The sequence below is a fragment of the Mesoplodon mirus genome (assembly GCF_964341445.2).
Source record: "Mesoplodon mirus genome assembly, chromosome: 16".
In the NCBI taxonomy this organism is placed as follows: domain Eukaryota; kingdom Metazoa; phylum Chordata; class Mammalia; order Artiodactyla; family Ziphiidae; genus Mesoplodon; species Mesoplodon mirus.
The window spans coordinates 18,717,786-18,740,370 of NC_138992.1; the positions used below are offsets into that span (position 1 = coordinate 18,717,786).

The 22,585-nt window shown below is 34.0% G+C and overlaps 1 protein-coding gene across 6 annotated transcripts in view; it reads left to right on the top strand.

Moving 5' to 3' along the window:
- Positions 1-22,585, top strand: part of TAF2 (TATA-box binding protein associated factor 2) — an 82,061-nt gene that overhangs the window by 15,404 nt on the left and 44,072 nt on the right. For 5 of the 6 annotated variants that reach the window (XM_082600881.1, XM_082600884.1, XM_082600883.1 and 2 more), the window contains 14 exons: positions 1,140-1,258; positions 2,587-2,728; positions 3,951-4,182; positions 6,453-6,637; positions 7,942-8,055; positions 9,646-9,745; positions 11,370-11,455; positions 14,172-14,307; positions 15,312-15,466; positions 16,112-16,226; positions 16,582-16,691; positions 18,532-18,597; positions 20,614-20,866; positions 22,310-22,450. In XM_082600881.1, coding sequence (XP_082457007.1) covers positions 1,140-1,258; positions 2,587-2,728; positions 3,951-4,182; positions 6,453-6,637; positions 7,942-8,055; positions 9,646-9,745; positions 11,370-11,455; positions 14,172-14,307; positions 15,312-15,466; positions 16,112-16,226; positions 16,582-16,691; positions 18,532-18,597; positions 20,614-20,866; positions 22,310-22,450 — 1,954 coding nt within the window. Of the gene's footprint in view, positions 1-1,139; positions 1,259-2,586; positions 2,729-3,950; positions 4,183-6,452; positions 6,638-7,941; positions 8,056-9,645; positions 9,746-11,369; positions 11,456-14,171; positions 14,308-15,311; positions 15,467-16,111; positions 16,227-16,581; positions 16,692-18,531; positions 18,598-20,613; positions 20,867-22,309; positions 22,451-22,585 lie in introns of those variants that run through there. The other variant, XM_082600886.1, reaches the window with a different exon arrangement.

Sequence of the window (22,585 nt, forward strand, 5' to 3'; positions counted from 1 at the left end):
AAGAGAAAGAAAGTGTTAAAATTATTGAGAAGTCTGCTTAACTACTTTCAGAACCTTGTGTTTTGGAGTTGTTAAAAGTCATAGTTAATATTACATCCTTACTAGTTAGGAGAGAGTTGGAGATGGGGGAGGAATGGCCTCCGTCATATTGAGAGTGTGTAAGTTTAATGTTTTCTTTCATGGCTTTTCCTCTTTTATTTTCCCTATAATGACTCTGTAGAGTATATGAAACTTGTCTTTTAATTTATTAAGCTAGTGAAATATCACGGACTTTACTTTGTGGAGTTATCTAATGGCAAGGTGATAGACATAAAGGTGCCCAACAAGAATACGGCTCACAGTATTGTGTCTGATCTTGTTTTCTCGCTCTTGCCTTTCCTTGTCTTTTTTCTTTCTTCCACTTCTTCCATATTACTTTAACTGATTTCAGTGAGGAAATGAGACATGTGTGTGTATGTATATACATATATATATGACTTATTTTTATGGAATAAAATTAGAAAATCATATGAGAACAGCATTTTCATATTTTCATAAGGCTTCTGTGTATTGTTTTCATTCAGTAGGAAATAAGGCCAAGTACCTATTGAACAAATATTTTTTTAGTGTTCCCTGGCATTTAGGGGATATAACAGTGAACCATCCGAAAGTTCCTCTCCTTCATTAAGCTTACATTTTCATGTACTGGGGAGTGGAGAGGAGCAGTATTATATTTTGAGGAATTAATTCCCATTCTGATTTGTTTTAAACATCTTAATTTCTATCAGATTATAAAGCTTGTTGAATCCATTCAAATTTTTGCCAGATAAAGAATAATTATTTCTTCAACTCTATGTATATTCTTTACATTTGTATTAGGAAAGTGTAGTGGCTTTGGCATTCTAAAATTAATGAAGGATGTGATAGTCATAATAATCACATAGCATTGGTGAGTAGACTATATATGCCATTGCATTTATAATTTAATAGTTTTAGTCTTGGGAAATAGAGCAACAGTTACTTGGCTAAAGAGCATTCCTATGAGTTATGTAAGATGATATAATGGTTACAAACAAATGGTGCCAAGTATTTAAGAAAATGCTTGGTGAAATATATGGCTTATTGTTAAAGCTGGCTTTCTCTTTTCTTTATTCCCCCAGGAGAAATCTCAATTATTTTTCCAATGCTTACGCAGCTGCGGTTAGTGCTGTGGATCCTGATGCAGGAAATGGAGAACTTTGCATTAAGGTTCCATCAGAGTTATGGAAACACGTTGATGGTAAAATACCAAGAACATGTTGAGTATACAGTAAAATCATGTTGGATTCAGTGACTAGAAACTTTTCATGAAAATTAATGGTACCTAAATTATAAATTAATCAGTTGAAATATACAGGAGTTGGAAGCTCTTTTTTTCCTTAAAGATAATTGGCTAACAGGAAAATAGCAATCAAGGGCTATGACAAAAAGCAACTCAGTTCATTGTTGCTTTTAAAGCGAAAGTTATAAAACAAAAATTAGATGGTTGGAACAATTTGTCAAGATTTGAGAACCCACACAGTATTAACTCAGTTTAGAATTATAGCATTTTATAAAAGGAAGGATCCTAAAAAGTCATCTGATTCAATTCTTTCCTTTTACGGAACAGTAATCTGAGGTTTAAAGAGAGTAAGTGAACTGCTGAATGTCACTAATTAGTAGTAGAGCCAAGGCTAGAACGTAGGGCTGCTAACACCCACTCTGCATACTTTTACTTTGTCTTATTATTTCTGAATCTTCTTTATTTCCTTGTATAAAGTTAACAGCCATTATAATTATCATACATAACCTTGTGCCTACCTTTATTGTGCTTGATAAAATTAATCAAGATAAGGAAGTAAAAGACTTTGTTTTGTTTTTGCTCTTTTTGGATAGTTTGTTGGTGTATATGGTGGGGGGAGGGGTTGACCTTGCAGGGGGGTTGCCTAGTTTAGGGGGCAGGCGTGGAAGGTCATCATTGCATGTTCACGGGTTGGAGAAAGTGCATGTGGTTGTAATGTTTGGAGGGAAATTAAAAGGAACATCTTTTTTAATCTTACAGAAGCAGCACGTATTTATTACTTAGAAATCAAACAGTAAATAATGCTGCATAATGTAAATTTTTGGGTAGTCCTTCCCTCCTACCCCACTCCCTACTCCATAAGTCACAAGTAGGGTTAACAATCTGTGTGAGAATGTACTAAGACAACAAACTTGAAAAGTATGTTTTGAATGGGATCTGGAAGGCCCTAGCTATGTGGTAGTTTTAAACTCTTTTCTTTAGGCAGTATAGCATTGTCAGAAATGTTGAGAGGGGGATATGGTCTGACCAGTATTTTGGGAGAACACAACTAGCAGTGACTAGAATTGAGTGGAGGTAAGAACACCAGTGGAAGCAGACTGTTGAGTTCCTGTAGGCAAAGAGATGGTAAAAGCCTAAACTAGGTTAAGTAGTGTGATCTTTTATGTAAAACTCAGCCTTTGATTCCCACTTTATGTTCAGTGTAAGTCTTTGCCCTTATTATATAGACCACTGTTACCTAATTATATTTTTATATATCAATGTATGTATGTATTTATTTGTTGCAGAATTAAAGGTGCTAAAGATACACATCAATTTTTCTTTGGATCAGCCAAAAGGAGGTCTTCATTTTGTGGTACCCAGTGTAGAGGGAAGTATGGCAGAGAGAGGTGCTCATGTTTTCTCTTGTGGGTATCAAAATTCCACAAGGTAGATTACTAATTCTTACGTATTTCAGTTGATTTCATTTTTTCAATTGCATTTTTTTCTGTGAATATTCAATACATGTATTTAGTGTAAAATGAGAAGTATGAGCTTGATCCCCAACTGCTTGAACCTCTTCTGAATCTTGTTCCTCTTCAATCCTGTCTTCCCTCCATTCCTTTTCAAGTCTGCTGTTCTAAAGTCGTCTCAATTCTTTCATTTTTTTAAACTTTGTATTAAAGTAAAACATACAGAAAATTACACGAATTGTAAATAGAAAGCTCAATACATTTTCACAAGTGAACAAACTCGTGTAATTCACACTCATATCAAGAAAAAGAACATTAACATTACCAGCATCGCAGAGTACCCCCTTCGACCCACTTCCATTCACTCTTGCCCACCTGATAGCCTCCTGCCCTAGGGCAACCACCATCCTGATTTCTAAAATACTGTAAATTGATTACACCTATCTTTGAACTTTATTAAACGGAAGCATATGCCTTATGCTCTTTATATCTGCCTTTCTTGTGTAACATTGTGGTAGTGAGATGTACTTTTATTGTTGCATGTAATTGTAGTTCATTCTCATAGCTCTACAGTTAACCATGTTATTGCAATATTATGTTATGTGTAGTCTCCTCAGATTATTAACTCCTCCAAGCCAGGGATGATGTCTTATATTTCTGTGTTTCAATAACAAGTACAGACCCTGGCACATAGTAAAACCTGATCTGAATGGAACATTGAATAGAAATTTTATGTCTGGCTTTACCAGCACTGTTTGAATTTATGCAATGCATCACATACTCCAGAAAAGCAGTTTCCTGACGTTTTGGAATAGATTCTGAATATTGTATTTTTAAAAACTTTTTTGTAAGCACTTTTAGTTTCCAAAAATGAATGCTACATAAAAACTGACTATGAATATACAAGTAAAAATGATTTTTAATTAAAAACTTGGAAACTAAGAATTGCTTACCTCTTTTCAGGGTTTAAACTGGAGGTACTACATGATATATTTTATTAATATTGCCAATAATATTTGGAGACAGAACTTTATCTTTAATCACATTCTTTCAGGTTGCTCAGTAAAAAACATCAGTGGGCAAATAGCTAAAATTTCTTCTTGTGCATATTCTGTAAATGTTAAAATAACTTATATGTGGCAGAAACAATGTAGGTTACACTTTCAACATGTTTTCTGCACTGTTGATCTTTTTTCTAGATTTTGGTTCCCATGTGTTGATTCATACTCTGAATTATGTACGTGGAAATTAGAATTTACAGTGGATGCTGCAATGGTGGCTGTTTCCAATGGAGATTTGGTGGAGACAGTGTATACCCATGATATGAGGAAGAAAACCTTCCATTACATGCTTACCATTCCAACAGCTGCGTCGAATATCTCCTTGGCCATTGGACCTTTTGAAATACTTGTAGATCCATATATGCATGAGGTAAATCATAGCTTCTTGCTTCTTTCCCTCCCACTCTTTCATGCCTAATCAGAAGAATATTAATCAAATACTAAGTTTTTCTTAATTCTTCTTTCAACTGTTAGAACTATCACTAGAGAGAAAAGCTTTCTTTATCTGAAATATATAATGACATGAACTCCTTTTAAAATGCTGGCATATTAAAATTTAGTATTTTTTTCACGAGAGGGCTTAGTGTTCCAAAAGAACTTCAAGTATACCTTAGAGTATAGGTTGGTTAGAATATAGGTTGATTTCTGTAACTGATTGTGTTACAGAATTAACATGAGTTTATGAATGCTACAGTTCCATCTCCAGAACCTGAAATACTACAATTTCAAAGTTAAAGAGCAAGATTTATTCTCTCTTCAGCATATATAGAGGGAAGAGAAAAGGCTGAGGCAGGCAGGGTTAGAATTCTGGTCAATGAACTAATGAAAGTTTCCTCCCAATTTCCTCCCATCCCATATCTGGCCACAAATCATATATCAATTGATAAGCCCCTTAGTGCTTTTAGGCCTCCTCAAGCATCAACTTTCTGGTGGTTATGAAGTGATTCATTGGTTATTGACACTCATAGCTTCTGTATAGGTTTAAAGTAACATTTGAATGAATCTCTATTTACTCTTAGTTCTTTATGTTTTTGATTACAGTTAGTTTAGTTTGAATTATAAGGCTTATATTGTGACTGTGTATATCTCAACTTCTTGCAGTTGTATGAGCAAAAATTGAGGGCAACCAGGAAAGTCAGTGAGCTCCTCAGTCTGTATTTGCTTTCCTGAAATTTACAAGATTTATAAAATCACTCATGGAAAATACTCAAGATATTTTATGAATGATTTGCTTTTGGTGTCTTGACAATGACTCCTAAAAGTATATTCACTGATAAGATTGGCAGTGAATTTTATCATCTTTGGTAAATGATCAACTTGAAAATCAAGATTTGATTAGTACCTGCTTTGTATTTTGGAAGTTTTTGTTTTCCCACTCTGAGCCATTGGATGGGAGAAAGGTAAATGACAGTCAAGAAATATTTTTCCTGAATACTTAAAGCCCGTGACTTAATCTTTCTCTGTCTCAAATAAATAGTTTCTATTGCAGTATCAGTAGATTTGCTCTCATGTAGTTTTGTCTAAAAGTGAGTCTTCTTTATTTGATGAATAGTATTTTATTTTTTGTTTGTGTACCAAGAGGAGTGCTTATCATGATGCAGTTTGGGCCCTGACCACTAATGTTAAATAAATGCTCACTGTTCACTTATGGTAGTCTCTAATCTGTTCTTTTATAATGTTGTCAGAAGAATAGTTTTTTATTGTATATTAAAAACTTTCCTTGCCTCCATATCCTGCAGTAATCAAATTTCTTTAGCATGGCTTTCAAGAGCTTCTAGAATTTGACCCTAATTTTCCTTTCTAGCTTTTTCCTCATTACTTTTCTATTTATGTTTGTTATATTCAATATAGTTTACTTAGATTTTTTTCTGACCAAACCATATTTTTTCCCGTCTTTGACTGTTTGAGATGTTCTCTTTTCCTCCTCTCCTTACATATGAAACTTTTGTTCAATTCAAAAAGATTAGCACAAATGTAGTCTTCATGAAACCTTGCTGAGTCATTCTAGTCAGAGTGATATGTCATTATTGATGTTGTTCATTTGGCACAGAATCATAATAAGAGACAGTGAGACAGTATGTGATATTTGAGTGTCTGTGTCCAAAGTGGGATGTAATGTAAGAAAATCAGACTTATTATTTCTGCTGCTGATATTTCTTATCTCCTCACTACCAGTAAGCTTCCCTGCAGTTTTCATATTGTTTTTTATATGTACTGAAGATAGTATAATGACTGTTAATTATTTAAGATAGTACTATGATGTGCAGTATTCACTAGGTTAGATATTTATGAATCAAAGGCAGGTTTACAATAAGCCTTGGAAATTTAGATTGTTTTGTATGCATATGCAAAAGAAACTTTAATTTGGAACCAAAGTTATTATTTTCATTGGATCTAAGCATTTCAGACTTATAATCCATCATGAATTTAAGTCTTAAGTGCAATGAATATTTTGTAAACATAGTAAAAATAGTCACTAATTTCATACCAGTATTTTCCCAGTGCCATGGATTTGTTTAAAAAAAAAATGGTTGGGGGGAGGGATTTATATGCAGCTTCATTTATAACTGAGATATTTAGGAAATTTAAGATTTCAGTTAACTCTTTTATTTAATGATCTTCCCTGTTTTTTATCTTTAGGTTACTCATTTTTGTTTACCTCAGCTTCTTCCATTGCTTAAACATACCACATCGTATCTTCATGAAGTTTTTGAATTTTATGAAGAAATTCTTACATGTCGATACCCATATTCTTGTTTTAAGACTGTATTCATCGATGAGGCTTATGTTGAAGTGGCTGCTTATGCGTCCATGAGCATTTTTAGGTTTGTATCCAAATTCAAAAGGCCTAAATTAGGTTAATGATGTGAAGATAGGTTATTTATTTTGTGATCAATTTTTTTAATTATTTATTTAATTTATATATTTTTGGCTGCGTTGGGTCTTTGTTGCTGTGCATGGGCTTTCTCTAGTTGTGGTGAGCGGAGGCTACTCTTCGTAGCGGTGCGCAGGCTTCTCATTGCGGTGGCTTCTCTTGTTGCAGAGCACGGGCTCTAGGTGCACGGGCTTCAGTAGTTGTGGCTCGCGGGCTCTAGAGCATAGGCTCAGTAGTTGTGGCGCACGGGCTTAGTTGCTCCGCGACATGTGGGATCTTCCCAGACCAGGGCTCGAACCCTGGTCCCCTGCATTGGCAGGCAGATTCTTAACCACTGCACCACCAGGGAAGCCCCTGTGATCAATTTTAAGATGCAGTTTGAACCTTTTCCCTTCAATTTAGTTATGGTTGGCTTTGTAGAAAATCCAGTGTTTTCAAAATTGAAAAATGTAGAAAAGCATAAAGAAGAACATTTCAGAATAACCCAAAAGATTCATATTATCTTTATCCAGAATTAACTGATACTAATTTCTTACATATGTGTTTTAGTCTCTTTTTGGCTTATGCATTAAAACCAAAAATGATACAAGTTACTATATGGGTATCTAGTGGGGTTTTTGTCCTAGCACTATTTGAGAATTTATTGATATCATCAGAAATCTGTATGCAAAAAAAAAGTTTTATTTCTTTTTTCTTTTACCCTCTTTACCTCCCTCCCTTCTCTCATTCCTTGAAAAGTGCCAAATTTAGAAGTTATATGTCTCAGGGTCAGTCATTTTTTTGGGGGGGTCTATTTTCTCATCTGTAAAATGGACATAATAGTAGTGTTCTTGCATTCTTCCGAGTTGTTTAGACAATCTGATGGGTCAGTGCATTTGAAAGTAAATAATATAGCACAAAAAAATAATAGTATTATTGGGAAAAGATTTTTGAAATTAGAAGAGCCCTTCATAAAAAGATTAGTCTCTGATTAACATATCAGTTTCTGATTGATGCTGCAACCCCCTACCCCCCTAAAAGGGTATTTATATTTTTCATGGAGATCAGTGGGAAACATTACAGTCCTTGCTTTAAACAAAAGTTATTAAGGCTATGGATTTCAACTAAAATTGTAAAAGCTCTTGGGGACAGTATTCTGGTTTTTCTCTTTTATGTGTTAATTAAATTCTGTTATTTAAAAAGTGTGATAATTTTATTTTGATTGAATAATTATTTATTTCTTGGTTATAAAGAGCTGTCTCTTTTAAATTCCAGCACAAATCTGTTACACAGCGCCATGATTATAGATGAGACACCTTTGACTAGAAGGTGTTTAGCCCAGTCCTTGGCCCAGCAGTTTTTTGGATGTTTCATATCCAGAATGTCTTGGTGAGTAATTTCAAAGTTTACAACTACTGAGAAGAATCAGGGAAGTTTATTTTTATTTTCTTTTCCTGCAGTGTAAGTTGAACTTTGTCCTAACTGCAGATAATTAACAGACACTACTATATATATTTAAAGAAAAGTGATCAGGATAAATTTCATCCTAAATTTTTGGCCGTGTCCTCAGTATATCAATAGAGTTCATTTTGTAATTTGCAATAAGAATAAGGTAAGAATTTTGACAACATCAGTTTCTTAAAGAACTAAATAAATACTGTAGATACAAGGACTTCAGTGTACAGAGAACTATAGTTAGAATTCTGATGTCAGTATTGAGTGCAGTTGGTAATACTTAAGGTAAAATAATGGTCCTCTACAATAGTGATGATGCTACAGGGATTTTCCTGTTAGTTCCTAGATTTGTACTAATTTACTTGAAAGATGTGAGAAATAAAACACTTTTTATTTTCTTTTCTAAACTTGAGGTGAATTTGAAGAACTAGACAAAATTCCCTTAAGACTATAACTTATGATTATAGTATATAGTATGTAAGTCTTGGTGGCTTTTTCTTTCTTTCTGGAGGGGAAAGGGTGGAGGGTAAGGCCTCTTGATTAGTAATTTTCCTAAGACACATAGTTTCATTAAAGGATAGTATCTGGAACATGATAGACAAAATGTTTTAATGAATGAATGAATGAATGGATAAACATACGAATAAATAAATGAAAGGTGTCATTGCCTTTCCACTTAAGAAACTAAAAAATAAGTAATTAAACTTGAGGTCTTAGGATCTCACTGATAATTATGCATGGGATTGGTAATAAAAGAATGTGGACTTTTAAGAATTGAGCAGTATTGGGCTTCCCTGGTGGCACAGTGGTTAAGGATCCGCCTGCCAATGCAGGGGACCTGGGTTTGAGCCCTGGTCCGGGAAGATCCCACATACCGTGGAGAAGCTAAGCCCGTGTGCAACAACTACTGAGCCTGTGCTCTAGAGCCCGCGAGCCACAACTGCTGAAGCCTGCCTGCCTAGAGCCCGTGCTCCACAGCAGGAGAAGCCACCACAGTGAGAAGCCCGGGCACCGCAAGGAAGAGTAGCCCCCGCTCGCTGCAACTAGAGAAAGCCCGCGCACAGCAACGAAGACCCAACGCAGCCATCAATCAATCAATCAATCAATCAGAAAACAAAGAGAAAGAATTGAGCAGTATATGGCCCTGGCTACGTGCACGTCTTTCCTTAGAGGCAGACTTGGGTATAAGGGAAGCAGCACTGCCAGAGCAAAGCACAAACGTAGGTACCTTGAACCAAGAGTATAAAGTGGCCTTATAATTAAGTTGATGCCAGATGTGAAGAAGGTACAATGAGTGGGTAGGCAGACTTCAGCCAGAGGAAGTGGGAAAGCCAAATGGTTTGATAACTTTCATTTTCTTTAGGAAGGCAGAGAAGTACATGCTAATGCTCGTTCTGTTACCCTCTTTGGCCTTTGGCCAAAAATATCTGAAGAATTTTTATTATTAAAATAATAAAATTTATTATATTTTATTTATATTAAAAATATATAAAATGATGTATTATTATTTGACTTTTTGCTTAGGTCTGATGAATGGGTATTGAAGGGAATTTCAGGCTATATTTATGGTCTCTGGATGAAAAAAACTTTTGGTGTTAATGAATATCGCCATTGGATTAAAGAGGTAAAAGCAACTAGATCCATTATCCACTTAGAAGTCAATAAGACATGTTAGTGTTCTCCAGATTTTCAAGTCATGTGTCCTTTATTTTTTAGTAACTATAAAACACTTATTGTCATTTGAAAGTCCCTGAGTTTTTCCAGCCAAATGAGAATTATTTTACAGAGAAAGACTAATGGTCTATTTTATCTGCTTTCCATTGTCAGTGTTGGCCTCCAAGGACTTTTTTGCTAAGAACGAGAATATTTAAGCTCCTTAAACATCAAGTTAGTTGTTAGATATATTCCAGCTCCTCATAGTAGCCACTTTTAATGTAATTTTGTGCTTTCTAAATTTGTTTAGGCTTAGAACCTAGATTCTGGAGTCAGTTTGCTTTTCATTTTGCTTCATACATTCACAAGCTTTATTTATGATTTTGCTTAATCTTTCCAAGCGTCTTTTGTATAAGGAGAGTAAGTAAGTAGTAGTAGTATCTATCTACTACTAGTAGTATGGACAAGGATTGTGAGATGTTATACATGTAATGTGCATAGTGCCTAGGTCATAATAAGTACTTATTGTATTTTGGCTAGTCCTTCAGTGTATTTATGTTCTCTGTCATTTTCACATCTTTTCCCATTATTTAAAGATTTGGCCAAAAAGAGAAAGTCAGTTGTGTTTTGCCTAGCCCATTCTGTTCATATACATTTTAATCATATCATGTTTATCTTCTCACCTCTCAGGTGGAAAAATTTCAGGCTTTAATAGCCTCATTAAATAGACACCCTCTATCCTCCTTCTTTTCTCATTTTATATACCTTCACCATCTAAACCTAAACTTAAGTAAGCCAAAAAGTAATTGCAAAAGATTTCAAATATTGAGAACTATAAAAGATTCATACATCTAGAACTGAAGAGTCAATTTTTAATTTCAAAAACTTACAGTGTTTCAGGCACTGTTACAAACATTTTATAAATAGTAACTATCTTAATCCTCCTAACTACTCTGTTATTATTTGCATTTTACAGATAAGGAAACTGAGGCACAGAGAGGTTAAATTATTTGGCTAAAGTTACACAGCTAGTAAATAGTAGAGCTAGGATTCAAACCCGGCTTTTAACCACTTCATTATGATTTTTACCACTTCTCTGTACTGCTTGTATGTTACCTAAGCTAGTCATGAATTTCCAACACAGTTGTGTTGTCTTTTTTTCCACTTAAGCTTTTATTTTTTCATTTTGATCTGTGTCATATTAAAGAAAACTAGAGAAGTTTTAAAATTATAGATCCTGTCATAATTTTATCCCTATTTGTTTTTACTTGCTTAAATCCTCCACCAGAAGCAAAATACAGAGAAGGAAGAAATAAACTTGGAGAAGAGGTCAGAGAGGTTGGGGAGAGCCATTAGAAAAAGTTGCCAGGCTACTGGCCAGCCCTAAAGTCACAAAGTAGAGGAGGCTTTTTGGCTCTATCATTCGGCCAGTTGTGTACTCTGCTTTGTTCATAACATAAACTACCCTTCAAATACATTTCATTTATTTTCAGAAATTTACATTCAGATTCCAGGAAATTGGAAACCACAGCTGAATTCTAAAATTTGATACATAAAATAATTTTCACTGACCCCTATTTTTATGTCTTTTTAAGGAGCTGGACAAAATAGTGGCGTACGAACTAAAAACTGGTGGAGTTTTATTACATCCCATATTTGGTGGAGGAAAAGAGAAGGATAAGTATGTTTATTGTTCAGAAGTACTACAAACCTTGTTTTATGGGATTAGTCTTTTAAGATTACTTGTATGTGTATCGAGGCCCACACAGGCCAAAGAAGTGTTAATAATGGTCTGTAATAATACTGAGCCCATAGACATTGGTAGTATTCTAATTACCCCTTTTATTACTATTGCATGTGATGACTGTAAATGGATTTAAACATTAAAAAAAGACTAAAAATGATAAAGCTTTTTTCTTTTTCATGTTAATTCCTAATGCTAATGTATTGTACTATTCTCGTAAATGTTTAAAAATAATAGAAAAGGCTAAGTAGATGATTTCAGCATCAACACATCCTACCTATACCTGTTTTATCTGAATGGTCAGCTACCTAGACACTTATTTACTCTTTCCTTTTTTCCCTCTTTCCTTTTATTTCCCTCTTTCTCACTTTGCTTCTTTTCTTTCCCTTTCTATTTTTTAGCAAGTCACTGAGACAACCACTTATAACAACATAATGGTACTAGCAGGGATTCTTATTTGTTCTAGGGTCCATGAATTCCCTAAGGGAATATGGATTGAATTGGATGGGAAAGTTTTTCTGTATTTTTTTACTCACCATTAACTGAAATTTTATATTTTTTTTAATTATGACTGTAGGTAACAGACAGTGCTGTGACTTTGTCAACAGTAGAAATCATGGATGTTTTCTTGTCACATTTTAATGGTTAGCAAGTATCTTGAAATATTCTTTGCACTCATTACCTTAAAATTACTACAGTAGACCACTGCTAGGTCTTGTTATTTAATGCATTAATAAACTAGCACATATGTTGGTAATGTCATAGTTTTAAAAAATATTTTGATAACTGTATTTCATTATAATTGGTTTCCTTTGTTAAACCTGTTTATTTTATTGTGCACATTTAAAAGCAGTTTTTTCTGTGATCCGTAGGATTAACCAGACTACCTAAGTGTCTAAAAGTACAACAAAGGTTAAGAAACTGCAAATTGTATAATCAGTAGTCTTTTCTTTAGTGGAAGTATGGTGACTGAGACAAGATTAGGTCAGTGGGAAGTCATAGGAATTTGGAGTTAGACAGACTTGGATTTTTGTTGTTAACTGATTTTTGTGAGCCTAGAAAATTGTATAACCTTTGTGAGTGTTCATGTTTTAATGTGTAAAACAACCATGATGATCCATCTTAACCATGTTGGTTGCCAGGATTACTTGAGGTAAAGCTTTATACATAGTATGCACTCATTAAAATGTTAGTTCCTTTCACTTTCTTCTCTTGACTGCCTTCTATATGGCAGTTTCCCAGCATATAATTAGAGCATTCCCATTGTGTATAAATAATTATTTACACTAAATGCTTTTACCTTTGTTCTGTCCATTTATTTAGTTCCTTTTGTATGTTTGATTTTCAAAATTTATGTATAAAAGCAACACATGAATGCATGCTCTTTGAAGAGATTCAAAACAAGACAGTTCAGAAGCATGTGGAGTAAAAAGTAAAAGATCTTTTTTAGCCCTCTTAACCACTTCTCACTCCCATCGCTTCCTCTCCCTGCAGATAACCTGATTATAAATTTGGTATATTGTCTTCCAGACCTCTTTTTCTTTCTGGTCTTTATTTATGTGTATTTGGCAGTTACAAAATACAATTGAGTCATGCGTGTTACTGTGTACTTCTCTTTTTTAAAAAAATTAACTGTATCTGTATTTTGGCAAGCATTCCATGTGACTGTATGTGAATTTACTTTGTTCTATTTATGTGCTATATAGTATTCCATTATACCTTGGAATTTGTTTAACCTTTTTCATATTGCTGTCCATAAGCCCAGAAGTAATAGTGGAGTATAAAAGTACTTTTTCAAATATCAAATTACAAAATTTTATATTTCAGTATGCCATGCTTTTTAAGGAAGTGTAATGACTGTTCTTACACATTGATTGTGAGAGTATAATTTGGCACACTGATTTTGAAGGGTAATTTGTTAGTACCAATCAGAATTTTAAAATGGGTAATTTTTAGATTCAGCAATTCAACTTCTGAGTATGTTATCATATAGAAATTATTCTTCTAGATATTTGCCATACAGAAATACCTGCACATGTATGAAAAGATAATCACTGTAGCATTATTTGAAATAATAAAAAAGTGTAAACACCTTAAATGTTCATGTATGTTGTAAATATTTTTCTACAGACTGTACCTATCCTTTAATTTACTGATGATCTCATGTCAGAATTTTTAATTTTTACATAGTCTGGTCTTTATGCCCTCTGGATTTTATATTTTTCCTTGTGAAGACTTTTCCCACCCCAAAATTATGAAAAGAAACTTTTTTCCTTTATTTTCTTCTAGTACTTTTATAATTGTTTTTGTTTAAGATATGTAATCCATCTTGAATGTTTTTTGTGTGTGCTTTAACCTGGGGGTATTGATTGGAATTGCATTGATTGTATGGATGAATTTGGAAAGCATTGAAATATTTACACTATTGTGTCTTCCTACCAGGAGGTTGGCATGTGTTTCTGTTCATTCAAATTTTCCTTTATGTCTAGTTAAGTTATTTTTAGATGTTTCCTAGTCTTCCTTGCTCTCATACTAAGGAAATTGCTAAGGTATTCCCATGAGGTTTTTGATTTATTGTCTTGATGTAGCTATGGAATTTATTGTTTATTTAATTCAAGTTTGTTATCTTAAACAAATCTGTCTATTTTTTTAGTCCAGCATCCCATCTACACTTTTCCATAAAGCATCCACATACGCTCTCCTGGGAATACTACACTATGTTTCAGTGTAAAGCTCACCTTGTGATGAGATTGATTGAAAATAGGATCAGTATGGAATTTATGTTACAAGTAAGTATTAAAGAACTTAACAATTGTAGAGAAAGATCTGTTCTATATGTATACAATCTGAATACTATTCTGTAGAATAGGAGTCAGGGCATCCAATTAGCTGTTTGCCCAGTAAGTAACCTGTTCTTTTTGTTTGTGTTTCCTCAGATGTAGAGTGGTTATGAATACTTGACCCACTTAATGCAGGATTTTTATGAAGATAAAACTAAAATGTGAGGTTAAAAGTAAAACCTGTTTATGCTATGATTTTGTGTTTGGCATTATTTAGAATATTAAGGATAAAGTGCCATTTACAAATATTTTCATTAGAAAAAAGCAAATTTATCTAAAAGATGGTTATTTTTGCTATTGCTAAATTCTGCCATATGTTTTAAGCAAGTTTTGGCGGAAATAGTTGATATGTACTAGTTGAGGTAATAGAAAGCCAGTTGTATTATAAATGTTCAGTTATTCTTTTTCCATTGATTATATTCTTAGAGGTAAGTGGAAAATAACTTCTTAGTAATCTTTTTTTAAAAAGCATTTTAAATTTGCCTTAAAGTTAAGTTTCTTGAATCCTTCTGTCCTTTATCTTGCCTTTAAAGAACAGGAATATTAAATGAGATGGGGTCTGTAAAGAGCCGGTTCACTTCTTAGAGTGGTATAAATGCAAATGAGTGTTCTCAACTTCTTAAAGAACCTATAGTTGCTATGTAAAGCTCGTAGCACAATATGTTATAGGTGTTGTATTTATAGCTCTTAAAAACACAGTATTCATTGTCTGGCCAGGATGTCATTAAAATTCAATTATATTTAGAGGAAGAATGATTTTATAGTCTGGCTGTTTAAATCTTTTCATGCTTCCACTGCTAATAGTCTTTAACTAAAACAATCAATGAAGTAAGATGTGAAATTGTCTTCTGTAATAGTCTATAATAAAGTTATAATGCAAAGTGGGAATAGTACAGAATTGCAAGCAATGTATGTTATCTTATACAAACTAAATGACACTTTGATCCTTGCAGGTTTTCAATAAACTGCTAAGTTTGGCTAGTACTGCTTCATCTCAGAAGTTCCAGTCACATATGTGGAGTCAGATGTTGGTTTCCACATCTGGATTTTTGAAATCCATCTCGAATGTCTCTGGCAAAGACATCCAGCCTTTAATAAAGCAGTGGGTGTATCCTTTTCAATAGCAGTTCAGCAAAGGAGGGAAGGTTATGTGTATAAGGGGAAGGAGGAAGAAAAGGGCTTTGCAGGATGAAAGGAGGTAAGTAATAGTAGAAATAACCAGGAACTGTAAATCATTTCCTCTAAGGTGCCTAATAAGTACTGAGACACATACATACACATCTATATTTGTAAAATTTGGCATATTTTAAAGTACCTTTTAGTGTGTGAGTATAGTCATAGGCTTGATGGTGAGGGAGGTAAATAATCCACCAGACAGGCCTGTAGGATTACTTGTAAGATGCAGTGGTCTGGTGACTTAGATGTGGTTAGAGGTTGGCACAATTTGGTATCTTGGAACTTTTCAATTGTTACATGTTTTTCATTTCAAAGCACTATATTAATAATCCAGTAGAGTGGGTTTGTCTCTTTCAAAAAAACTAATTTCTTAATGTTTCAGAATTTCTTTTTAAATCTAGGGAAACATTTTTCACAAGAATTTTGAATACTTTGCCACCTGGTTTAGAGTGGAGTACGCTCTTAAGCTTTGAACCGGGGAGAATGCATTTGAAAATTATTACTACCCTAATGAATAATTTATTTTGTTTAGTACATATTTATTTTAGTATGCAAAAATTCCTTTACAATTCTTCAGAGACCAGAGCGGAGTGGTAAAATTTTATGGAAGTTTTGCCTTTAATAGAAAACGAAATGTCTTGGAATTGGAAATAAAACAAGATTATACATCTCCTGGAACTCAGAAATATGTGGTAAGTTTTTTTTCCAAAATGGCCTCCTGCACTGCTTTCTCGCCAGTTTAAATAAAGGAAGGGTTTATGGTTGGGGAGCTGTTTGGAAGTTTCATAGTGAGATTTTGTTTGCAAAGAATGAAATTGAGAAAACACCAAGTGTCAGGGAAGGGAGAAGAGGGTTGCTGATAGAGATCTTGGAGGAAACAAATTCTCCCAATTATCCCCACCTCTGGTACCAGCTGCCTTTCTGTGTCTCCACATGGAGGTCTTGTATAGTGTTATTTTATATCTTGATATATATACCTGTACACATAAGAACACACATTGGTTTTATTCCTAGTACTATCTTTGAACAGTATGTTTCTTTTTAAAGGGACCACTTAAAGTGACAGTACAGGAGTTAGATGGATCCTTCAATCATACATTGCAAATTGAAGAAAACAGTCTTAAACATGATATACCCTGCCATTCCAAAAGCAGAAGGTAGGCATTGGATCATAACTATAAACTTCAGTCTCAAAGATTAAAATGCCAAAATAAAAACCCTAATGCATACCTAATTTTTAAGTAGAGAACATGTTATCTAGTATTTTTCCCCCTTTTACTTCAAGTTAGTAATACCAAACTTTTTTTTTAATTAATTTATTTTTGGCTGCGTTGGGTCTTTGTTGCTGTGCGCGGGCTTCTCATTGCAGTGGCTTCTCTTGTTGCGGAGCATGGACTCTAGGTGTGCAGGCTTCATTAGTTGTAGCACACAGGCTCAGTAGTTGTGGCTTGTGGGCTCTAGAGCCACAGGCTCAGTAGTTGTGGCACACGGGCTTAGTTGCTCCGTGGCATGTGGGATCTTCCCGGACCAGGGCTCAAACCCGTGTCCCCTGCATTGGCAGGCAGATTCTTAACTGCTGTGCCACCAGGGAAGTCCCCAAACATTCTTTATTTGCTTTCTGTTCTTGACAACATTTGTATCCTTAGAATTAAATAATTAATTTTAAAATTTAGGTTTGAGAATCCTTATTTTGTAGGGACAGGGGGAGGTGGAATGGAAGTTTGAGTTTTTGGAGCCAGGAAAAATTCAAGACAAATCGCTTAGGTTCATTCTTATTAGTCTCATTTGATTAATATCTACAGAAAATATTGGGGAAATGATCATTGACTATAAGGAAAATAGCTGAATACATATGTCACGAAAAGCCCCTGCATCTTCTTTACTATGTCTCCTTTACTCTCCCTTTTCTCTGTATCACCATGCCCTGAAAGGACATTCTTGATGTCTTTCAAAGGCACATTACCAGTTTACTTAAAAAAGGTCCAATGGTTCATCTTTTATTTAATATATTTTTCTTTACCACTTTTTTTGTTTTTTAATTCAGCTATTAGCATATGCTCTGAATAGTGAAAGGAATGTGTAGTAATATCAAAATTTCAGGGACAGAAGTCTTATACTTATGACTACACTTAGGTTATCTCAGACAGACAAGAATGTCAGTTGATTTTGAAGGCATTTAGAGAACTTGATTCTGAAATCTCTGTAATCATTCTCTGTGAAAATTCTTTCTTAGTTCAAAGGGAAATTCTTTTTGTCCTGTCCACCTTTGAAATCGAGAATATCTGATTGCTATCCTTTTCATAACATTTCCTTTGTTTTGCTTTCTCTGTAGTAATAGCACATCATTTATGTATCCTATGGTGTGAGGAACATATGAAGACTGTGCTCTCTTTTCCTATTTTGTCCTCACGTGACCATGCATTTAGTGTAGTGTCCAGTAGATTTTATGATTCAGGAGTAATTTGCATGGAAGCAGTTGCTTTTGTTTTGGCTTATCTTAAATCTTGTGCATATTAATTAATTATACATATTAATTAGTACTGTTAAGATGTTTTGTAGTTTACCACCATATAGGACAGCACCATGCATGTACATAACATGTTCAGAATTATTCATGTCTCATTTCAGGCCTGGTTATTTTTTCATTTTTTTATAAAGGATTTCTTTATTTGGTAGATCTCTTATCTTTCTGTATAAAACTTCCAGGTACCAGTTTTTGGGAATATATATATGTTTTAAGTTAACATTTAATTGTATATTTCTGATTTTTGTTAAACTTTGATCAGGAAGACATTTTAATATCATTTACTTCATTCCCTTCAGTTTCAAAATAGACAGGTTTTGTGGTGTTTAAATTCCATTACATTTTCTATCTCTTCCTCCTTAGGATATCTTTCAACACTATGTGAAATTCTTAATTTGAACTTCAGCTGCTCTTTATCTGTTTTCAGAATTGGAAATATCACAATTTTCAGACTTACTTTTCCTTAAATGTAGGAATAAGAAGAAAAAAATTCCACTGATGAATGGAGAAGAAGTTGACATGGATCTTTCTGCAATGGAGTAAGTTAGTTACTTAAGTTTAAGGATATAACATTTTCTGCATTCTCATTCATGTAGTAATATATTTACATCTAAAAGTATGTAAATGTCCTGAAATTTGTGCTTTTAATACTTTTAGAAGGCAATAAAAACCTTATGTTGAAAACAGATTTTAACATAAAATTATAATTAATCAAAGAGAAAAAAGTAAATCTAGCCTGGCCCAGGTGAAATTCAGAGGAAGTAGCCTTGAATTAGTTTTCTTGCTTCCCTGGTGGCCTCTAGAGCAGTGCTTCTCAAACTGAAGTGCGTGTAAGTCACTTGGAGAATCTTCTTAAAATTCAGTTTCTGACCCAGCTCTTCACTAGTGGGTCGTGATAGTTTGCATTTCCAGTGAGTTCTCAGATGTTATTGGTTTTCTTTGTCTTTGGACAAAGCCCCAGGGCACTTTGAGACTTGCTATGTTTGCAAAAAACAATTTAAATATCATTGTAAAAATTTTGTGGTAATATTTATTGATTGACAGGCATTTTATTTTTAAATATAATGTAGCTCAGAGTTTATTTCGCCCATCCATATTGTGCCTGTGTATTTTTTATAAAACATCTGTAATTATTTACTAACTTGGTTACCAAATATCACTTCTATTTATTACACAGTTTATATAATCTTTCCATATTAAGTCTTTGCCTGTAATAAGTACCCAGTAGTATTTGTTGAATTGAGTTTATATTTCAGGTGGTGTTCTTTGATAAGAGTGTTAGACTAGATTTTTAGGCTGGTTGCTTTTTTCTTTTTTGGCCGCGCCCCAGGCGGCATGAGGAATCTTAGTTCCCCAACCAGGGATCAAACCCGAGCCCTGTGCAGTGGAAGTGTGGAGTCTTAACCACTGGACTGCCAGGGAAGTCTCTAGACTAGATTTTTAAAACTGTTCTTGTTACTTTGAGAGGTACATGAGGATAAATTTATGCTAAAGCTCTGAACTATGATTTCAGAACTTTCTGTTTGATAAAAATGATCATGAGTCTAGCATTTTTTTTTAAAAAGCTAAACAAATTAATTTAATAAATTAATAAGAAATAAGTTTATCTGGGACTTCCCTGGTGGTCCAGTGGCTAAGACTCTGCACTTCCAATGGAGGGGGCCTGGGTTCGATCCCTGGTCAGAGAACTAGATCCCACATGCCACAACTAAGAGTTCGCATGCTGCAACTAAGAGTTTGCATGCCGCAAGTAGAGATCCCCCAGGCTGCAATGAAGATCCCGTGTGCCACAACTAAGACTGGACGCAGCCAAATAAATTAGTTAATTAAGAAAAAAAATAAGTTTATTTTAGTTACAGATTGATGTCTCATAAAGAGTGGCATTTATAGCCATTGGCAAGTATTAGACTTTAGGAAGTAAAATAAAGAAATTTGGTCCAATTTCCCCTTTTCACATCATAACAATCACTAATCAAAATCCCCAAATTAATATTTTCAGATGGATTTTTTTGTTTCAACAAGATCAGTGTAGGGCTTCCATGGTAGTGCAGTGGTTAAGAATCCACCTGTCAATGCAGGGACATGGGTTCAAGCCCTGGTCTAGGAAGATCCCACATGCCGCGGAGCAACTAAGCCCGTGCGCCACAACTACTGAGCCTGCGCTCTAGAGCCCGCGAGCCACAACTACTGAAGCCCGCGCCCTGCAACAAGAGAAAAGCCACCACAATGAGAAGCCTGGGCACCACAAGAAAGAGATGCCCCCACTCGATGCAACTAGAGAAAGCCCGCGAGCAGCACCGAGGACCCAACACAGCCAAAAATAAATAAACAAATAAATAAATAAATTTATTAAAGAATAGATCCATATAGATAGCTTAGACATTGTGAGAAACTTGAAATTCATATTAAACATAATGAGAAAATTGTCAAAGTGATTTTTAAAAACATGAATGCAGTAAAACTGCATGGAGAAGGGAATCTGGTTAATAAATGCTGTGTTTTTATAAATACATGAAATTGAAAAAATAAATTTAAAAAATTATATTTTCTTTCAGTGCTGATTCTCCTTTGCTGTGGATAAGGATAGACCCAGACATGTCAGTATTGAGGAAAGTAGAATTTGAGCAAGCGGATTTTATGTGGCAGTATCAGCTCCGCTATGAGAGGGATGTTGTGGCACAGCAAGAGTCCATTTTGGCCTTGGAAAAGTTCCCCACTCCAGCATCTCGGCTTGCCCTTACTGACATATTAGAACAGGAGCAGTGTTTCTACCGCGTGAGAATGTCAGCTTGCTTCTGCCTTGCAAAGGTGAGATTATGTACAGTAGAAAGAAAACAAGATGGCTGATGCGTATTTTAAAAAAAAAAAATTATCTCTGAAGGTGAATTAAAATTCACCAGTCTTTAATTCTACTTGGTGGTTGGTCTCTTGAAAGCTTTTGCCAAATGCTTTTAACAAGGCTGATTTGAAGAAACACGTTTTGACCTGAAAATAAATAATTCACTAAAATTTTATAATTGTCAAACTGAAACTGAGAGTTTAAAACCAAAGAGAATTTTCCCATTTTATTGAATTGCCAACCAAAGAATTGTTAAAGCAAAGAATGTAAGAAATTCCTTGGTTTGAGTGATATTTTATATTGTAGTACATGAAATCAGTTCATCTTAATTATCCCACTGTGGTGGTGATTTCTTGTTGGTTTGAGCTTAGTAATCAATATTAGGGATATGGAATTTAAAACGATAAGTTCTATTATTTAACGTACTAGAAAAGTTAATTTATTAAGAAAACTGCATGTTTTTCTTTAGATACAAAAAAAAAAAAAAAAACCTGAAGGTAGAACAAATGAAAGCCAGAAAATGCAGACAAATATTTGGCCAGAAATACTGGGTTCCAGGTATTTAAAAAGCATATTGGTACTAGGTTCATTCCCATATATTAACTCTCTTGCCTTCCTCCCTGCTAAATCCACTTGGCCAACATTTCAACAGATTATAATGGTTTAGATTTGTTTTATCTCTAATGGTAACTAGTGAGCAGTTTGATTCCTACATCTACTCAGATATATGAGGGAAAATGTGATTTTCTTTGATAATCATCTGCTAAGGATGTAATTTCATGGCTCCTGTAAAGTTCTTTGTGATTCTCACATGCTAAATTCGTAGCAGATCCATAAAATTATAGACTTATTTAAAGTTAATTATAATTTCATTCTTTTCAGATATGATTTTTATATACACTAAAAGTATCAATAGCAAGATGTGGATTTTTTTGTAAAGTGTTCTTACAGACTTAGGTGGTAGCACTGTACTTGCTTATTTTAAAATTAGGGTAGATTTAAAAGCCTTATTTAAAATCCATGGTGATGTTTCTATCTGATAAATTTAAAACATTAGAACTGCATCTGCCTAAATGGACAAAACTTACTCAGAATAAAAGTCTTTGCAAACAAGTTTTCTTAAAACACAAGAAGAGTGCTCCAGTTTAGAAACTAACTTGTAGAAAACAGTTACAAGTGTACATAAGAATTTTAGGGGGGGTAGAGTTTATATATATTTATAAATATATAAATATATTTATATACATTTTCTTGGAAATGATCATGAGAAGCTAAAATGTATTAAATTTCTAAGAACTGAAATTGTTAAAAATGAATCCGATTGTATTGATAACTTTTAGAAAGCTATTTTATTTATTTAAAAATATGTTTTCCATGGTGATCAAATTACTTCATTTTCTAATTACTTGCAGATTGCAAATTCAATGGTGAGCACATGGACAGGACCACCAGCCATGAAGTCACTCTTTACTAGGATGTTTTGTTGTAAAACTTGTCCAAACATTGTGAAAACAAACAACTTTATGAGCTTTCAAAGTTACTTTCTACAGAAGGTACAGTTTCCCTTCCAGTTTTCTTATGATTGTCTTTTGCCAATATCTGTATATCTCAGTTTAACCTGGGGACTCTTCAAATATTATTTACTTTCTTATAAATGATTTTGTCTGTGTTCTCTTTTTGCTTCTAAA